Source organism: Mesoplodon bidens (assembly GCF_964165515.1).
Source record: "Mesoplodon bidens genome assembly, chromosome: 13".
NCBI classification, from domain to species: domain Eukaryota; kingdom Metazoa; phylum Chordata; class Mammalia; order Artiodactyla; family Ziphiidae; genus Mesoplodon; species Mesoplodon bidens.
Window position 1 is genome coordinate 51729376 of NC_138169.1, and position 18438 is coordinate 51747813.

An 18438-nucleotide genomic window follows, 5' to 3' on the forward strand; every position below is an offset into this window, starting at 1 on the left:
CATAAATTGAGAAAAGCATCTGCATGCTTGTGAATGAAGATTGGCTTGGATTTCACTGAGAAAAGTTTACAATTTTTTAATTATTTGACAGGAATTTGAATATTGTATAAATATCATTCATACCAATTAATTTTCTGATGTTCACTCACTGTGGTTTTCAGAGGTCTGTATGGCCACAGGTTTGACTGCTCAGTGGTTGACTGCAATTGAATGGGTTATAATAGAGACCAACCAGTTAGTCATTAAAAAGAACTTTTTAAAAATACAAACACTAACACACCATTGTAAAGCAATTATACTCCAATAAAGATGTTAAACAAACAAACAAACGAACCAAAAAATGCTGTGTAGTGAATTGAGTGAATTGTATGATCCAGTTAGTTTGGCTGAAATTCAGAAGCAAAATTAGACCATGAGGTCATTGAATTAATTGCTCAACCAGTAGAAAAACCAAAAGAGGGAAAACGACACTATGCTTGTTTTATTTCCATAACATCATCAAAACGTAATTTTAGTAAAGTAATCCTGTTAAAACATTCTCCGGGATGCTCACTTTTGGTTGGGAAGGGGATGGTTTTAGATGCTTACGTAGAATAACAAGCTTAGTGTCTAGGCAGCTGGGTGACACAGGGCTGAAGCTGGAGCCCAGGGCCTGTCTCTGAGGACTTGGAGGTCCTGGGCAGCGTCCTTCCCTCCCAAGTGGGGCCCACTGCCTCCTGCTTCTCTCCCTCTCTTCCCTGCTGAGCTTGTGCTCACCTCTCTGCTGCTTCCTTTCTTTTGTATATTCTCATCCTTTGCTTTTCTGTCTTCTCTGTGGCCTGTGGTTTTGGGGGCCCTCTTTTTTTTTTTTTTTCCGGTGCTCGGACCTCTCACTGTTGTGGCCTCTCCCGTCGCAGAGCACAGGCTCCGGACGCACAGGCTCAGTGGCCATGGCTCACGGGCCCAGCCGCTCCATGGCATGTGGGATCCTCCCGGGCCGGGGCACGAACCCGTGTCCCCTGCATCGGCAGGCGGACTCTCAACCACTGTGCCACCAGGGAAGCCCCAAGGGGGGGCGTCCTCTTTTTTAATTTTTTAATTTAGGTATAATTGACACAACGTTATATTGGTTTCAGGTGTACAGTATAGTGATTCAATATTTGTATAATTGGGGGCCCTCTTGAAAAAATCAAGCCAATACTCACTTGGAGAAGCAGTAAACAACCTGTTGGACAGGTAGAGTGTTGGGACTTTAAGAGATGAGAAGATGAGTGTCCAGAAACCAAGTCCCATGAAGGTGGTATGTTAACGGGAGGATGGTGGGGTAGTACTGTGAGTCCCCATCTGCCTGCCAGAGTGCCTGGTACTTAGCACAGGCTGACACATGATACCAAATAAACAAATTAGAAGAGCAACAGCCAACACACCAGACTTAGCAACACAGGATAGATTTGGGATAATATAAGTATTTTATTTCCCATTATAATAATGTAATTTATTAAGGAAAACTGAAATTTCACCTCCGTATTCCACTTTTAAAAGTAGATGGCCTGTTTTTTTAACACTTTTTTCTACACGTGGTTTTTAACCTTTAAGAATATTTTTTACAGTTGTGATCAAACTCAATGTGTAATATTATATCTTGATGTTACATGCAGTATGTGTGTGTATATTTATACACACACACACTCTCACGTACACGTACATTATAAACATTTGCCATGTTATCACTTATAAAATGGCAATCATTTTAATGGTTGTATAATCTTCCATTGACGAATGTTAGTTACATCATACTTTCTTAGCCATTCTCACATTGTTACCTGGTTGGGTAGTTTCCAGTTTTTTGCCATGATCTCAATGAGGCTCCAGTGAGTATCTTCCTGTGTGATACTTTTAGTATATAAATAACCATAAAGTTATGTTGACACCCCAAAAGTAGACCTACTTGGTCAAGGGGTATCCACATTTTGAGGTCAAATTGCTTCCTAGAATGGTTAGTTGGTGGGAGTTTATATTGGATTCACTGCATGGGGGAAGGTCTCTGTGCACTTATATCATAGTGACCCTTGGGGTCCCACACACTCCAGTACTGTGTCCTCACCAGTTTAGAAGAAGGAGTCAGCCCTACCTTTTAGCTGAGGAGGTTGTGAGGCAAAGCTCTGATCATGATAGCTAAATACAAATAGATAGCTAAAGAACAGCTATTCTGAAAAACAAAGAAAATTCTAGAATTTTACAAATCCTGAAACTTGTTAGAGACGACTGGGAAATGATAAAAGCTCGTTTAAACCTAGTGGCTATAATTTTGGTTCTAGGGAAATATTGGATGAAAACATCGAATACGTGCACCTCTAAGCAGCAGGCCAGCCTAGAAGGTCTGGGGACAGTTTCTCCTTGATCCTTGGGCATGTGATGAGATTATAGCATTTAATGGATGAAATTGATTCAGAAACACCTAAAGGAGAATTTTTAATCCGATGTTTTTTAGCTAATCATCTGGTATTTTCTGCAGACCTTTGATGCAATTAATGCTAATTGTGCCACCATGAGAGGCAAGAAAATCTCCAGATTCAATTGAAAGTAATTTGGATTCTTGATTTATGTTAGCAACTAGTTTTAATGTACACTTAAAAAGAAAGGAAATATGAGGGTTTTACTTAAACCCTTTGTCATAAATCCTGCTGCCTAATAGTTTTCGACTTTGGGAAGTTTTTCTGATGAGAACTAAAACAAAGAAGTTACTAAGTTTCTTCAAGTTAGGGTAATCACGAAGAGTGCTAGCATTTCCAGACCTGTTCTTCTTGCAAAAATTAGCAGAGTTGCCAAGTGTTACTCATTTATTGACTGGTACCCATTTTTCTGTCCCTTCCTGCCCCCCAACTTAAATCTCTGCGCTCTCCAGATACAGCAACTTTGGCAACAACTCTCATCACTCCTCGAGGCCCTCGTCTGCATCCAATGTGTCCATCACCGTCACGTCACCTCTTTCACCTCCACAGGAGGCCGGGCTGGAAAGGTGGGTTTTAGGCATGTGCATTTGAGATTTTAATAGATATTTCCAAATAGTGCTCCAAAAAGATACCTGGAGTGTTAGAGAGTGCTAGATTTCTCATCTCTTGTAAATACCAGATAGAATCTTAGACATTTTTCTCAGCCTGATTAGAAATGTTGTATTTGATTATTTTTTACTGGTGAGATCAAGTACCTTTCTCTACACTAATTGGTCATTTGTAGTCTTCAATAAATTTCTTGCTCATAGTTTTTGCTCAAAAAAAAAAAAAGAAGAAGCGTGGTGATGACTTCCCTGTCCTCAAGTGAAGGGAATCAGTTTGATTAAGAGGGCCCAAAGGAAAAGTATAAATGAAAAGAATAATCTGAAATATTTCCCTTTACAGAAAATAGCCCAAAGGTAAGAATCTTTTCTGTCTCTTTCACACTGCGTACTAAGTAAATATTTTATTAGAGGTGATATTTTATTGGTAATACTGTCTTATCTCCCTACAAAGTATAGATAGGTATACCAGTTTGCTCTAAAATATTTCAATGTGAATGTTTCTATTCACCTCTTAAAAACTGTTCTAGATTTTGTGTAAACCGTGCAATTTGTCTTATACACATCAGTTTTCACCTTTGACTGATTCATTGTATGTAAATCAGGAGGTAGTGGGCCTGTTAAGGTGTTGTGTAATTAATCCAGGACCTACCAGGAGAGAAACAGATTGTATGGGTCCATGGAAGGAATGTAACTTGGCAAGAGTACTAATGAGACCACCAGAAATGAACTGATTATTACTCCTAGAAGCGAATGATTGCACAGGATGTGTTTACAAGGGAAAGGTAAGACATGTAATCTTAGAACAATTAAAAACAGATACCCTTATATGGCAAGAGTGCTGAGTTAGAGAAGACAGGCTAGGGTTCCAGCTCACTCAGTGGGAAATTATTTAACCCCTGAGGGTAGATGCCCCTTATGCCAACCCTTACCTTAGAGGGTGGTTTTGATGAGCAGATGAAAAAGTACACATGAAAGCCTTGTGTGAACCCCACCATGTGGGTCCAGTGGGAAGTAACAGTGTATGATGATGAGATATAACTTCCAGCAGCTCGTGATGGATCAGATATTGCGACATGAGCGATTCACAGAAGTCACTTGCCTCAAATCCCGAACTTAAAACAAATTCTATCTGTATTCCAAATTCAGATCGTCTCCTGTGCATTCTGAAGTGTGTTTTGCTGAGCGCTGCTGGTGGTTTGGGGTTTGGTTGGGATACAGAGCCCCAGGAGGAAGGGCTGTCCAATGGGGTTTACCTGGCCACACATCACCTGTAGTTTCTAAGACGGTGCATAAACCCCATGGTGTCAAAATCCCAGGTTCCACAGTGCAGTGTGGTGCTGCGCTGGGCATATTTGGGCTCAGTTTGGTCTTGGTAATAAGGTAACAAGTTGATTACCCTGAAGACACTCTCTGCCCTTTGCCCTAGGGCACCTCTTCTGGGGATCAGCTGAGGTTGCCTGTGCTCCCAGAGAGGTCACCAGTAAAGAGAACCTTTGTCCTATTAGATGTGAGATTTGGGGCTGAAGTGAGGAATATGAGAGTCTGACCGATATTACCTCACATACCTCGCACATGCTTGGCTGCCAGCTCCTTGGGAGCAGGGAACCAGGCTCCATTCATTGCTGTGCCCCCCATGGTACCTGGGGCTGGGCTGTGGCAGAGTTGAAGTATCCAGGTGAATTATCCACTCATTGGTTGGAAAACAGTTTGGAGGTCCCTGAAGTTGAGAAGTTATAAGGATAGAAGGTCTGCAGGTTTCCCAAGCCCTGGCCTTTGGGGGACATTGTTCCCAGGTCCTAACAGGGAAGCCCCAGCCTCAGCCTACTGGAAACCCAGGTCCAGTTTGGGCTGTTCCAGGAGTGCAGGCCCCTGAAGGACTCCTGTCTGTGTCTCCTTCCCTGCTGGGGCTGGCTGAGTGTCCCCTGGGGTTGCTGGGGGATTAAACAAGGGAGGAAGGGGCTGGTTTGCAGAGAGGATAGAGTGCCCTGGGGGGAAGCTGGTCTTCATCCTAAGGCCCTGGGGCTTTAGGGTTTTTTTTTTTTTTTTTTTTTTTTTTCTGTGGTACGCGGGCCTCTCACTGTTGTGGCCTCTCCCGTTGCAGAGCACAGACTCCAGACGCGCAGGCTCAGCGGCCATGGCTCACGGGCCCAGCCGCTCCGCGGCATGTGGGATCTTCCCGGACCGGGGCACAAACCCGTGTCCCCTGCATCAGCAGGCGGACTCTCAACCACTGCGCCACCAGGGAAGCCCGGCTTTAGGGTTTTGAAGCAGCTGGTGATGCTCTCTAATTTGTCAACAGTGCAGAAGGAGCCAGCGGGGTGAGGCCGCAGAGACAGGGACCGCCAGAAGCTTTCTCTGAGTGCGAGAGAGGTGACCATGACCAAGAAGGACAGAGGCCTTGGGGCTTGAGAGGATCAGCGGGTTGGCTGCTGCGGGGAGAGTGGGAGCAGGGGAAGCAAAGTGAGGGTTCAGGCTTGCGGGAGCCTGTGGGTGTTAGAAACAAGGAACTGAGGTAGAAGATACTGGAAGAGAAGCAGATCGAGGATGGAGATGTTCATCTTGGGGCACGCAAGGCCTGAGGGGTCTGTCTGACACCCAGGGAGATGCTCCAGGAGCTGGGGAGGTGAGAACTCAGTGGTCCTCAGCTTGAAGAAGGCACTGGGTTAAAATCCCCTAGAGGGAGCCTGCACGCTGAGACCCAGTCACTGGGGACAGCAGGGGCCCGTCCTGTTCTCTCTTACTGTGCACTTCCGCCATAGGAAATTCATTACATCCACTGTATCCACTAGCAAGGAAAGCTTCAAAGAGTTTCCTACTTCCTTTCCATTTGCATGATTTTTTCAACTATCACCATCTGCGACTTTGAAAAACCATGTGATGGATCATTTGAAACATCAGATGTGCCATTTCATTAAGACCAGGAAGCCACCAGGCCGGGCTGCATCATCACTTCTTACTCTCACCTTGCTAGCTTATGTTTTGTGACTATTAAAAAAAAAAAAAAGAAAAATCAAAGGGGCCCCAACTCCAAATTATATTTGTATACTACCACCCAAGCATATTATGTCAGTTGTATTTATGATAATGTATATTTTCATATAGTTTATTTATTTCCTTTTCCTATTTAATAACTGGATTCTTTGGATGTCACCCATAATCTATTTTTACATTTACAAATATTTTCTGCCTTATTAAGATACATGATTGTTTTTACCGAGGTATATACTTCAGTAGAGTTTGTAAGATTTATCATTGAGGTGTTTTATAATACCCATAATTATTGAAACCAAAAAGAAAACTCTTAGGAAAAACATTGAGCTACTATGAACAATTGCAAATTTGCACTGAGAACCCACATGTTCTGTCAGAACACTCCTGACTAGTAAACAGCATGACAGGGCCCCATGCAGTACCGGGCAGTTCTAGAAATCCTTTCCCTTGATTTGGAAGCAAGTCTTACTTCTCTGAAGTCCTAGGAAAGTCAGGCCAACTAAAACACCCCTTCAGACAGGTCAGCCCGATTTGGCACTACAGCTGGGCATCACTGTGAGTTTGGAGTTTTCCATCTTTTTCCCAAGCATATTAGCGTGTTGGATGTTAATAAAACTCGGAATGATAAATCGACCTAGAAAGGAAAAACTGAAGAAACAATATATAAATTAAATCAAGGCAGGGGTATTAAAACGAATCCATCTCCACATCTCCTATTACAGCTTCGTTTATAGGGCTCTTTTCGAAACAGAGAGTGTAGCATTGATTTTCGTGAAATTGCTACTTGAGTTGTGCCCAAACAAAACAAAATAAGAAAACCGGACCTATTTGCAAAAGCCCTCAGGGATGCAAGATGCAACTGTCTAATGAAAGCAGACTTTTAAAATGCTTCAATTTTGAAAATGTGCTTTTTGAGTGGAAATGTTCTAAATATTTTCTTTTTAAAAGAAAACAAAATTACAAGGCTATTTGAACCATTCACGTTCAAACATTCAAATGAAACAAACGAGCAAACAATAATTACAGCACAGGCGCTGCGGCTCTGGTCAGAGCGCATCTTCTCTCCATCCGTGCAGCGCCATCCCCATCTGGTGGCCTTTTCAGAAGTGGCAGCTGGAGGCTTGTCTGGTGTTGTGACAGCAGTTACGGAGGGAGTTTGGGGGGATGTAAGTCCAGTGCGGGGGGGGGTTGAAGGTGCTTTGAGGCGGGTCAGTCTTTGTGCTGGGGCTAGGAAGTAAGTGCTCTGGGAATGAGACCCCCTGGGGTGGGGGGGGATGAGCAGGTGAAGATGCTGAGAGCTCAGTGGGTACACCTTGGAGACTTTAGGAGGCCAGGGAGGACTTCCCTGTAGACCTGGCAGTATGTGCCGTAAGCATTGACTCTGCTCTGTTTCCCCCTTACGATAGTGCTGTTGTCTACTGTAAATGGCAATCACCTGCCTGTTTTACAGACTAATGTCAGGAGTCCTTAGAAGTTTGGGAATTGTCTGCCTTGTATAGTCGTCCCAGCAGAGTTTTTCTGACTTCCTGGAAGACTATAAGCCCAGATATTAGTAGTGACACTTCCTTTGGGAATAAATGGATAATAAGGGATGAATAAAGCATGCAACTTTAAATTCTGTTGTATTACTGTTTATATGGGCTTAGCATGTATTGTATACACAGTATAACATTTGAAAGGTGTGAAGGTGTGCACAGTGCAAGTGAAGCTTCCTCCTACCCAGAAGCAACCACTCCTAGCAATTTCTTATGTGTACTTCCAGAGATATTTTACGTTAATATCAGCATATATGTGTTTAATACAGCTTTACACAAATAGTAACACACTACACAAACTGCTCTGCATCTGGCTTTTTCACTTAAAAGTATATCTAGGGGGCTTCCCTGCTGGCGCAGTGGTTGAGAGTCCGCCTGCCGATGCAGGGGATACGGGTTCGTGCCCCGGTCCGGGAGGATCCCACATGCCGCAGAGCGGCTGGGCCCGTGAGCCATGGCCACTGAGTCTGCACGTCCGGAGCCTGTGCTCTGCAACGGGAGAGGCCACAACAGTGAGAGGCCCGTGTACCGCAAAAAAAAAAAAAAAAAAAAAAAAAAAAAAAAAATATATATATATATATATATATATATATATATAGGTTCTTTATCCATAGCAATACTTGTCGCCTTTGCATTCTTTTTAATATTTTGTTCTCTGGGTGCTTCTTCATATACCTAGTCCTGTAATGGTGGGCCCTAATCTTTTGCTATTACAGATGATACTGCAGTGTAATCTTTGTCCATGTGTCTTTTTATCCATGTGTCTTTTTGTCTATGTGTCATTTTGCACATGTGTGATTATCTCTAGGTAAAAAGCCCAGAAATAGATTTAGTAAGTCAAGTTTTTGTATTTCTAAAATTTTGATTGATTTTTGCCAAGTTGCTCTTCATGAAGATTGTACCAGTTTTGGTTCTCAACCACAGGTGTGTGAGAGAGCTTGTTTTCTCACACCTCTGCCAAAGAGGTGTCATTCAACTATTCAACCAGTTTCCCCCAGTAGTGAAGAGTTGTGTGTCATTAACATTTAAATTTGCATTTCTTATTATGAATGTGATTGAGCATGATTTCATATGTCCAGGTACCTTTCCTTTTCTGTGAATTTTTGGTTCATGATCACTGTGTTCTTTTTCTTATTGAGGTATACAGGTTCTTTATAAACTGCAATAGGTGAAGCAATTATTTTCCTCAGTCGTTGGTCTTTTTACAACATTTATGGTGTTTTTTTTTTTTAACATTTATGGTGTTTTTACCATGCAGAACGGTTTAAATTTTGGAGTCAAGTTTATTAATCTTTTCTATCTTCTGGGTTTAGTGTTCCTCATGAGGACAGCCTTTTCTCCCATGGTTTCTTCTATTATTTCTATAGCTACAGTTTTCACATGGAAATATTTTATCTATCTGGAAGTTATTTTGGCATATGGTATGAGGCAGAGATCCAAGTTACATTTTTTCACTTGTTTGAGTACCATTTAGTGAACAATCAATCCATCATTTCCCTATCGATTTGTCATATACCAACAGGAATATGGGCTCGTTTATGTGTCTGTGCAAGGTGTTCCCATAGGAGCATTTCCTATCTCCTCTGGTGCCCACCTTCTCGGATGGATCAACTGTTTGAGGCCATTAGGAGCCCCCCTTCCTCCCAGTTTTTGGAATATGACTGTATCATGTGCTACCTTGAAATAGTCCGTTATTTTTGTCATATGCTGTTGTGGGGTTTTGTATGGTGGTTGACTGTGCTGGAATAAAGAGAACGGGAACATCTGGGGAAGCTGGGACCAAGCAGCTAGGACGAGGAGAGTGGGAGCCTGCTGTACTGAGCTCAAGCCCCCCTCACTTCCTGTGACCCCCTAGGACACCTGTCCCTACCACTGATATCGTAACCCCTCCCTCTGAATGAAGGTCTCCGTTTCCATGCATTTCCTCCCTATTTTCAGTTATTTTCACTCTTGTAGTTCTTAGCTACTTGCAGGCCCAGTGACCATTGCCCCAAGTATAATTTGCTGCTACCTGTGTCTCCCTCATCCTGATTTCCTCCTCCACGTGGACTGCTCTGTATGGGTGTCTGGGTGCTTGTGTCTTTCTGTTCTAGTCTGCTTTGGCTTTTATTATTTCTGGCCTTTGCTAGTATCTACGTATGCCTTGAGGTTCTACTTGTCTGGTTTTCAAATCACTGCTTTTTCCAAATATATGATCCATGTATTTTTCTGGATCCCAAGCACTTGCTGGCAGTGTTCCATCTCTTGATCTACACAGTACTTTTTCAAACATTGTGTCAGTAGAGTTTGTTGAAAGCTCCATTGTCCTATGGGCTCTAGTTAAATTTTTATTTTTAATTTATTTTTTTGAATTTTTGAATTTTATTTTATTTATGTTTTTATACAACAGGTTCTTATTAGATTGGGATTGACATATATACACTCATACGTATAAAATGGATAACTAATTTATTTTTAATTTAAATTGCTCAAAGTAGATTTTTAAAAATATCAGAGAAAATCCTGATTAGCATGTAAAATGGGATAAAAGGCATTGCCTTTCTTTGTGATCACAGTTAATGGCCTAGAGCCCACAACGGCCAACAGAAGGAAAAAGATACCAACAGGGACAGATTCCCTGCGGTTCAAACCAAGAGGCTGTGTAGCTGTGTGCTCCTGGTGCTATGCACCAAGTAAACTTCCTACTCGCCTGCTGCTACTTCCTGATAGCAATCCTGTTACAAGCAATGAGTTCCTGGAAGGCACAATGTGGTCCTGATTACTCCATTGTGTTACATCCAAAGTGCACAAGAGGAGATGCACTGGTCCACTGATGGAGTGAGTTTACAGTAGGGTCTGGCTCCCCGATGGCAGCTTCATACAGTGACTGTGGGCGTTAGGGGACCTGGGCTCTGCGATAGCCCACGTGGGTTTTAGATCCGACCTCTTCTCACCGTTCCTACTACCATAGATTTAGTCCGAGATCTGTGTCATGCCTGGACTATGTAGCGCAGTGATGTATGTCTTCCATCCTTTCTGAAATATGGATCTGACATTTCCTGCTTAGAAACCTTGAGTGCCTCCCACTACCTATCTGTGAACCCAACCTGATTAACACCATCTCTAGGATCTCTTGCGTTTGGGTCCCGCATGCACCTTGCAGCTTCATCAGCCATCAGCGTCCCCATCCTCACTGGACTGCAACCACACAGAAGTGCTACCAGGCGCTCCTGAGGCCCCTTCCTTCATATTTGCTCTGTCCTCTGACCAGCCTCCTCCTCTCTTCATTCAGCCAATTGCTTCTCATCCTCCAAGATCCAAGTAGGTGACATCTGTCTGTAAAACTCCTCTGACTTCCTCAGGCAGAATGAATTGTGACATTCTTATGGGTTTATATACCTCAGTTTAAGCTCTCAGCCCTTTGAATCATTATGTGTTTATCCGTCTGTTTCTAAAATAAGGGTCACAAACATACAGTGGTCTGAGGGTAGTGAACCTGGGTTCCACAAAGCCATGGGATAAGGATGGTTCACATTTCTGGGCTGGCCATTTTTTTAAAGATTCAGGAATCCTTAAGACAAGCAGGACTTGAGAATCCACATACATGTAAATTGTAAAGATAAAAGTGTTTGCTTTTGCAGGGAAGCACTTTCTGCTCGTCCTATGTTCCTTTTTGTCAGCCTTTTGGCTGCTTCGCTATTGGGCGTCTCCTCTCTACATCTCTCCAGCATGAGATTCCTTATTCCTCACTGGCCTGCCGCCTACCTCTTTGTCAAATAACCAGGCGAACAAATATATGAGCAGTTTTAATCTCTTCTAATCCTGTTTCCTTCCTTTGGAAAGTGGGGTTAGAATAGATTTTTTAATTTTTAATTTTATTTTTTTGGCCGCGCTGTGCAGCTTGCAAGATCTTAGTTTCCCGATCAGGGATCAAACCTGGGCCCCTGGTAGTGAAAGCTCCAGGCCCTAACCACTGGACTGCCAGGGAATTCCCAGGAATAGATTTTTTTAAATTAGATAATTCTCTCACCCTTGTTTACTTAAAGGGTATCTATAGCAACCTTAAGAGGTATATATTGTAATTCTGTTTGGAAGTAAGAACATTGTGTGTGTGTAAGAGAGGTAGGTGAGCTCTGTAACAAGGAAGTGCAAATATCACTCATCAAAATAGTGCAGATAGAACAGCTACACCACAGACCTGGAGACACTTACAGTTGTTCCGCGCTATAAACTGAGCCCAGCGCCATCATCCCTGCTTGTGCACCTCTCCCAGTGGGACAGCCCCCAATGGCCAGGTTTCCAGTTGTCATTGGCTACAGTGGTTTTGCACTGGCATTGTAAGAAGATCACAGAGAGAAAATGGGTAGGAAGGATGGGGAAGATTTCTCCTTCAGAAAATGTTTCTGGGTCCCTGGTCCCATTTCCCTGCTCCTTCCCACAAAGCCAGGCCACGAGTGAGTAAGCTTTCCTATTATAGTGGAAGAGACTGGGTTTCTGGGTTGATTTTGGAAAGTGTGTGTGTAACACACACATATATAGATAGAAATATAGATAGATATCTAGATAGAGATAGAAACACACACCCCTTCCTACCCTTTTTCACTCTCTAGTCTTTGTACAATGCTAGTGCAAAACCATGGTAGCCAGTGACAACTGGAAACCTGACTGTTAGGTGCTGTGAACGTGCGTGCACACATGCACACACGCACGCACACGCACACATTACATACTCATCCATTTCATTCAGTGAGTGTTTATCAGGTGCTCACAGTGTGCCATGAGTGCTGGCCTGGGAATCCAACATTGATTGAATCAGACACTGTCCCTGACTTCATCGAGCTTACACTCTAGTGGCAGAAACAGAAGGTAAGCAAAGAATCAGCAAATAGTATTGTGAAGAAAATGAACCGTCATAGAAGAACTGGAGAAAGAGAGGCCATCAATGTGGGGAGCCTAGCACCAGTCCTCCATCCTCATGACTGACACCTCCATTAAGGGGTCTGGGAAACTGAGTCACCAATATAAGGCAAATTGCACTTTGTCCCTAGGTTTGCCTAGTGGGAGGGTGGGGGTGGGGAAGGGAGGTAAAGAGGGAGATAAGATGTCCACATCTTTCAAGTCATGATCCTGAAGATCTGGAAGAGTTGGGAGATTGTGTTTGGAAGACATTTGGTGTTCAGAGGAGAGACAGGCATGCAGGGGAGGGGTAAGTTGGCCTGGAGTGGAGAGGAAGGGGGACGACTGGAAAGATGGGCTTCAGTTCAAGCCAGCAGGGCCCAGAAACTGTAGGACATAGGAGGGGCTGGTGGCAATCAGTGCTTTTGGAAGCTGCCAGGAGAATGGGTTAATTATAAAGCCTAATCGAGGTGCACCTGTGACAGGAGAGGACTGACCTCCTTCTGGCTGGAGGACTCATTTGGTCTTGGACAGTAGGGTGGGAAGCAAGAGGGAACCAGCAAGAACTGCTGTATGCTTGGGCTCAGGGCCTGCAGAAGGGGCAAGTGGACAGGCTGAAGTGTGATGCCAGCCAGGCCTGGAGGATGGCTTCATGCTTTATGCATGAGCCAGCACAGTCCACGAGATAGCCCGTGGGACCAGTCTCTACTGCAGCTGCGGGAGCCCTGCTGTTTCCTCTTGTGGCCGGGAAGCTCAGACCTGCACCAGAGTGGTGTGTGACAGGCTGGAGAAGGAGAGCAGAAGGAACCTTTAAATCCACATCCCCATCTTTGATGACAGCTGTCTCCAGGATTGTAGCAGTGACAATGAAGAAAAGTTGCCTGTTTCTTGAGACTGCCTCTGGGGCTTGCTTATTTCATTCTGCAAGCTGGGATGTGACCCTGAAGGTGTGAAAAAGGTTCTGCCATTTTCTTGTTTCAAGGCAAGCAAAATGCCTTTTATAACTGGGCACAACCCAGAGTTACCTCTTGTCCTGTGATCATTAGATTGGGTCACCCCAGTTTCATAGCCAGGTTGTAAAGACAGCCATTCTGCATCATTGAATTACCATTTTTTTATTATTATTGACCTCTAAGTTTTCATATTAAATTACTTACTTGTGAATTAAGTGATACTTTCAAATATCCATTTGTGAACTTAGTTTGGGTTTTGTTAATATTTAACCAGAGATTATATTTTTTTAAAATAAGAAATGTTGAAGATTTGCTCTTTTCACAAATAAGATTTTACTTAACTCAAACTTACCAAAGGAGCATTTATTTTTAAACAGCTTTTGCAGTATAATTGACATACAAAAAACTGCACATACGTTTTGACATATGTTTTGCCAGTGAAACTATTACCACAATTGGGATAATGCACAAGTTCATTACTCTTAAGCATTTTTTTCATGCCCTTTTGTGATTATGGCTGCCCCTCCTTATCCCCAAGCAACCGTGGGTCTGCCTTCTGTCATTATCGATTGGTTTGCATTTATAAGAATTTCATGTAAATGTAATCGTACAGTAAGTACTCTTAGAGAGGGGTTGACTTCTTTCAATTAGTGTAATTGTTTTGAGACTCCTCTATTTTGTTGCATGTTTCAATAGTAAATGCCTTTTTATTACTGAGTAGTACTCAGTTGTGTGAATATACTACAATTTACCTGTTTACCTGTTGATGGACATTTGGGTTGCTTCCAGTTTTGGCTATGAATAGTTGTGTACAAGTCTTTGTATGGAAATTTGCTTTCATTTCTTTTGGATAACTACCTAGAAATGAAATGGCTCAGTCATATGGTAGGTGCATGTTTAGCTTTGTAAGTAATTGTTAGGCTATCTTCCAAAATGGTTGCATACCAGAATAATGTGGGCCTCATAAAATGAGATGAAATATCTTTCCTTCCTCTTCAACTTTCTAGAAGAGTTTGCATAGCATTAGTGTTATTTATTCCTTAAATATTTCTTAGAATTCACCAGGGAAGCTCTCTGGGAGTAGAGTTTTCTTCATAGGAAAGTTTTAAACTACAAATTCAATATCTTTAATAGATGTTTATCCGATATCAATCCACATCAGGTCATGTATTTCTTCTTGAGTGACTGTTAGGAGTTTTTGTCTTTCAAGGAATTTTTCCATTTCATCTAAGTTGTCAAATTTATTGGCATAAAATAGTTCAAAATATTCCTTTATTGTTCTTTTAATATCTCTTTCAATCCTAAAGTTCATAATTTTTGTCTTCTCTCTTTTTTTCCTTATCAGTCTGGCTAGAGGTTTATCAATTTTATTGATTTTAAAGAATCAGTTTTTGGTTTCACTTAGTTGTCTAATATTTTTGTTTTATGTTTCATTGATTTCTACTCTCTATATGTCCTTTTTTCCTGCTTACTTTGGGTTACATTTGCTCTTATTTTTCTAAGTTGGAAGATGATGCCATTGATTTGAGACTTATTGCCTTTTCTAATATAGGCATTTAGTGTTATAAATTTTCCTCTACGTATTGCTTTAGCTGTATCCCACAAATTTTTAACATGTTGTGTTCTTATTTTCACTTAGTTCAAAATGCTTTTTAATTTCCCTTTTGATTTCTCCTTTATCCATGGGTTATTTCAAAGTATTTATTTAGCTTATAAATATTTCTGGATTTTCCAGATCTTTCTGTTATGGATTTCTAATTTAATAAAACTGGGGACAAAGAACATATTTTGTATGGCTTGAATCCTTTTAAATTTATGGAGCTTTATTTTATAGCCCAGAATATGGTCTATTGTGGCAAATGTTCTGTGTGCATTTGAAAAGAATATGTATCCTGATAATATTGGGTAGAACATTTTATATGTTTTATATTTAAATTGGGTGGAATTAGTTGTATATTTAAAGTGGGTTTTGTTTTGTTTTTATAGACAGCATATTGTTGAGTCTTGCTTTTTTACTGAATCTGACCATCTCTGCCTTTTAACTGGGGGTGTTTGAGCATTTATATGTAATGTGATTATCAATTTGTGATTGATATATTGTTATTATGCTTACTTTAATCAATCTTTTAAAGGTATTTAAATAATAATAAATATGCTTTGTATTTACCTATCTTATCTTTTCTAATGCTTTTTATTTCTTTGTGTAGATCTAGATGGCTATGTGGTGTCATTTATCTTCTGCTTGAAGGATTTTCTTTAACATTTCTTGTAGTGCAGGTATACTGATGGTGAATTCTTTCCATTTTTATATGTCTGAAAAGGTCTTTATTTCACCTTCATTTTAAAAATTATTTATTTATTTATTTATTTATTTGGTTGCACTGGGTCTTAGTTACGGCAGGCGGGCTCCTTAGTTGTGGCATGTGAACTCTTAGTTGCGGCGTGCATGTGGGATCTAGTTCCCTGACCAGGGATCGAACCTGGGTCCCCTGCATTGGGAGCACAGAGTCTTATCCACTGAGCCACCAGGGAAGTCCCTCACCTTCATTTTTGAAAGATATTTTTGCTGGGTAGAGAATTATAGGTTGGCGGGGTTTTTTTCTTTTAGTGATTTAAAGAGGTTGCTCTACTTTCTTCTATCTTACATTGTTTCTGACAATAAACATTCTGTAATTTTTTTTGTACCTCTGCATGCAATGTGTCTTTTTTCCTCTGGTGGATAAAGAGATTCTCTCTTTATCATTGGTTTTAAAATTTTGATTTTGATATGCCTCCATATAGTTTTCTTGATGTTTCTTGTGCTTGAGTCTTGTTCAGATTCTTGGGTCTATGGGTTATAGTTTTTATCAAAATGGGAAAATTTTCAGTGCTTATTCTTCAAGTTTTGGGGGTACTTTTCACCTCTCCTTTCTTTTGATGACTTCAATTGCATATATATTGAGCAACTTGAAGTTTTACCAAAGTTTATGGGTGCTCTATTGATTTTTTCCAGTCTTTTTTCGCAATGTGTTTCATTTTGAATAGTTTCCATTTCTATGCCTTCAAGTTCACAATTTTTTTTCTCAAGCGTCAATGACCTTTACCACTGAATTCTTTTTTTAAATTGAAGTGTAATTGACATACAACATTGTATTAGTTTCAGGTGTACAACATAATGATTCAACCTTTGTGTACATTTCAAAAGGATCACACCGTAAGTCTAGTTATGATCTGTCAACATACAAAGTTATAATTGTTTTCTCTTGTGATGAGAACTTTTCAGATTTACTCTCTTAACAACTTTCAAATATGAAGTACAGCATTATTGACTATAGTTACATTCCTATGACTTATTTATTTTATATCTGGAAGTTTGTATCTCTTAATACCTTTCACCTATTTTGTCTAACTCCTAACACCCCCTTCTCTGACAACCACCAATGTGTTTTCTGTATCTATGAGTTTGTTTTGTTTGTTCATTTGTTTTGTTTTTTTAAGATTCCACATATGAATGAAATTATGTGATATTTGTCTGTCTCTGACTTACTTCACAAGGTCCTTCTGTGTTATCAGAAATGTCAAGATTTTATTCTTTTTTATGCCTGAATAATATTCCATTGTGTGTATATACCACATCTTCTTTATCCATTCATCCATCAGTGGACATTTAGGTTTCCACATCTTGACTATTGTAACTAATGATGCAATGAATATAGGGATTCATATATCTTTTCAAATTAGTGTTTTTGTTTTCTTTGGACAAATACCCAGAAGTGGAATTTTTGGGTCATATGATAGTTCTGTTTTTAATTTTTTGAGGAACCTCCATACTGTTTTCCATAATGACTGCACCAATTTATATTCCTACCAACAGTGAACAAGGGTTCCCTTTTCTCCACATCCTTGCCAACACTTGTTATTTCTTGTCCTTTTGATAATAGCCATTCTGACAGGTGTGAGGTGATATCCCACTGATGATTAGTGACATTGAGAATCTTTTCATGTGCCTCTTGCCCATCTTATGCCTTCTTCGGAAAAATGCCTATTCAGATCATCTGAACTGGGCTCTTTTTTATACCTTTCATGTCTTAACATGTTCATAGTTTCTTTAACTTCTTGAATCTATGGACTATAGTCATAATAACTTCTAATGTTCTAGTCACCTAGTTCTATCTATGTCATTTCTGGATTGTTTTCAATTGATAGATTTTATTTCTTCTTTATGGGTTGTATTTTCTTCCTTGTTTGCCTGCCTGGTCATTTCTTAATGGATGCCACACCTTGTAAATTATCTTTTTTTTTTGCATTCCTATAAATATTCTTGAGCTTTGTTCTACAATGTGATTCATCCAGAAAGTTTGATCCTTGGACTTCCCTGGTGGTCCAGTGGTTAAGAATCCATGCTTCCAGTGCAGAGGGTGCGGGTTTGATCCCTGGTCGGGGAACTAGGATCCCACATGCCATACAGTGTGGCCAAAAAAATAAAAAAAAATAAAATAAAATAAAATAAAAGTTTGATCCTTGCAGGCCTCATGTTTTTAGCTTTAGGCAGTACCAGAGCTATGTTTAGTCCAATAGTTTACTTCTTACAACTTTAACTGATGCCCCCTGATCCTTTGGCTTCTGCTTCTCCCAACTACATATTCTCTCTCCGCTTTCCAGTTCAAAGTCTTGGACACACGACTATGATTAGCTCGGCCTTCTACACCAGAAGCCTCACACACCGCTAGACAGCTTGCCTTTGGATGAGCTACCTTTGGGTCAGGAACCCACTCTGTATTCACTTAGCTGTTACCAGGGGCACAGGGTCCTATGCAAAAAACATTATCTCAGCAGGTCTTCATCATGTGTCTTCCCTTAGAAAATGGGCTGGGGATGTAGATACATATAGACTAACATATACAGATTACTCTGACTTGATACATCCTCATTATTCAGTATCTAATTGATTCATCAGGTGACTAGTCATGCAGTTCTTCTAAGTGCCAGGATGCAGAGATGAATGAGAAAATAGGATCTGACCCAGAAACTTAGACTGCAAGAGGAAATATAATAACATATATGGAAA

At 40.9% G+C, this 18438-nt stretch overlaps 1 protein-coding gene across 7 annotated transcripts in view; it reads left to right on the forward strand.

The window, feature by feature from the left end:
- FHOD3 (formin homology 2 domain containing 3) overlaps positions 1-18438 on the forward strand; it is a 497371-nt gene that overhangs the window by 347567 nt on the left and 131366 nt on the right. For 6 of the 7 annotated variants that reach the window (XM_081253453.1, XM_081253447.1, XM_081253448.1 and 3 more), the window contains one exon: positions 2885-2998. The exons of the other annotated variant lie outside the window; for it this stretch is intronic. In XM_081253453.1, coding sequence (XP_081109579.1) covers positions 2885-2998 — 114 coding nt within the window. The remainder of the gene's footprint in view (positions 1-2884; positions 2999-18438) is intronic. 7 annotated transcript variants of the gene reach the window in all.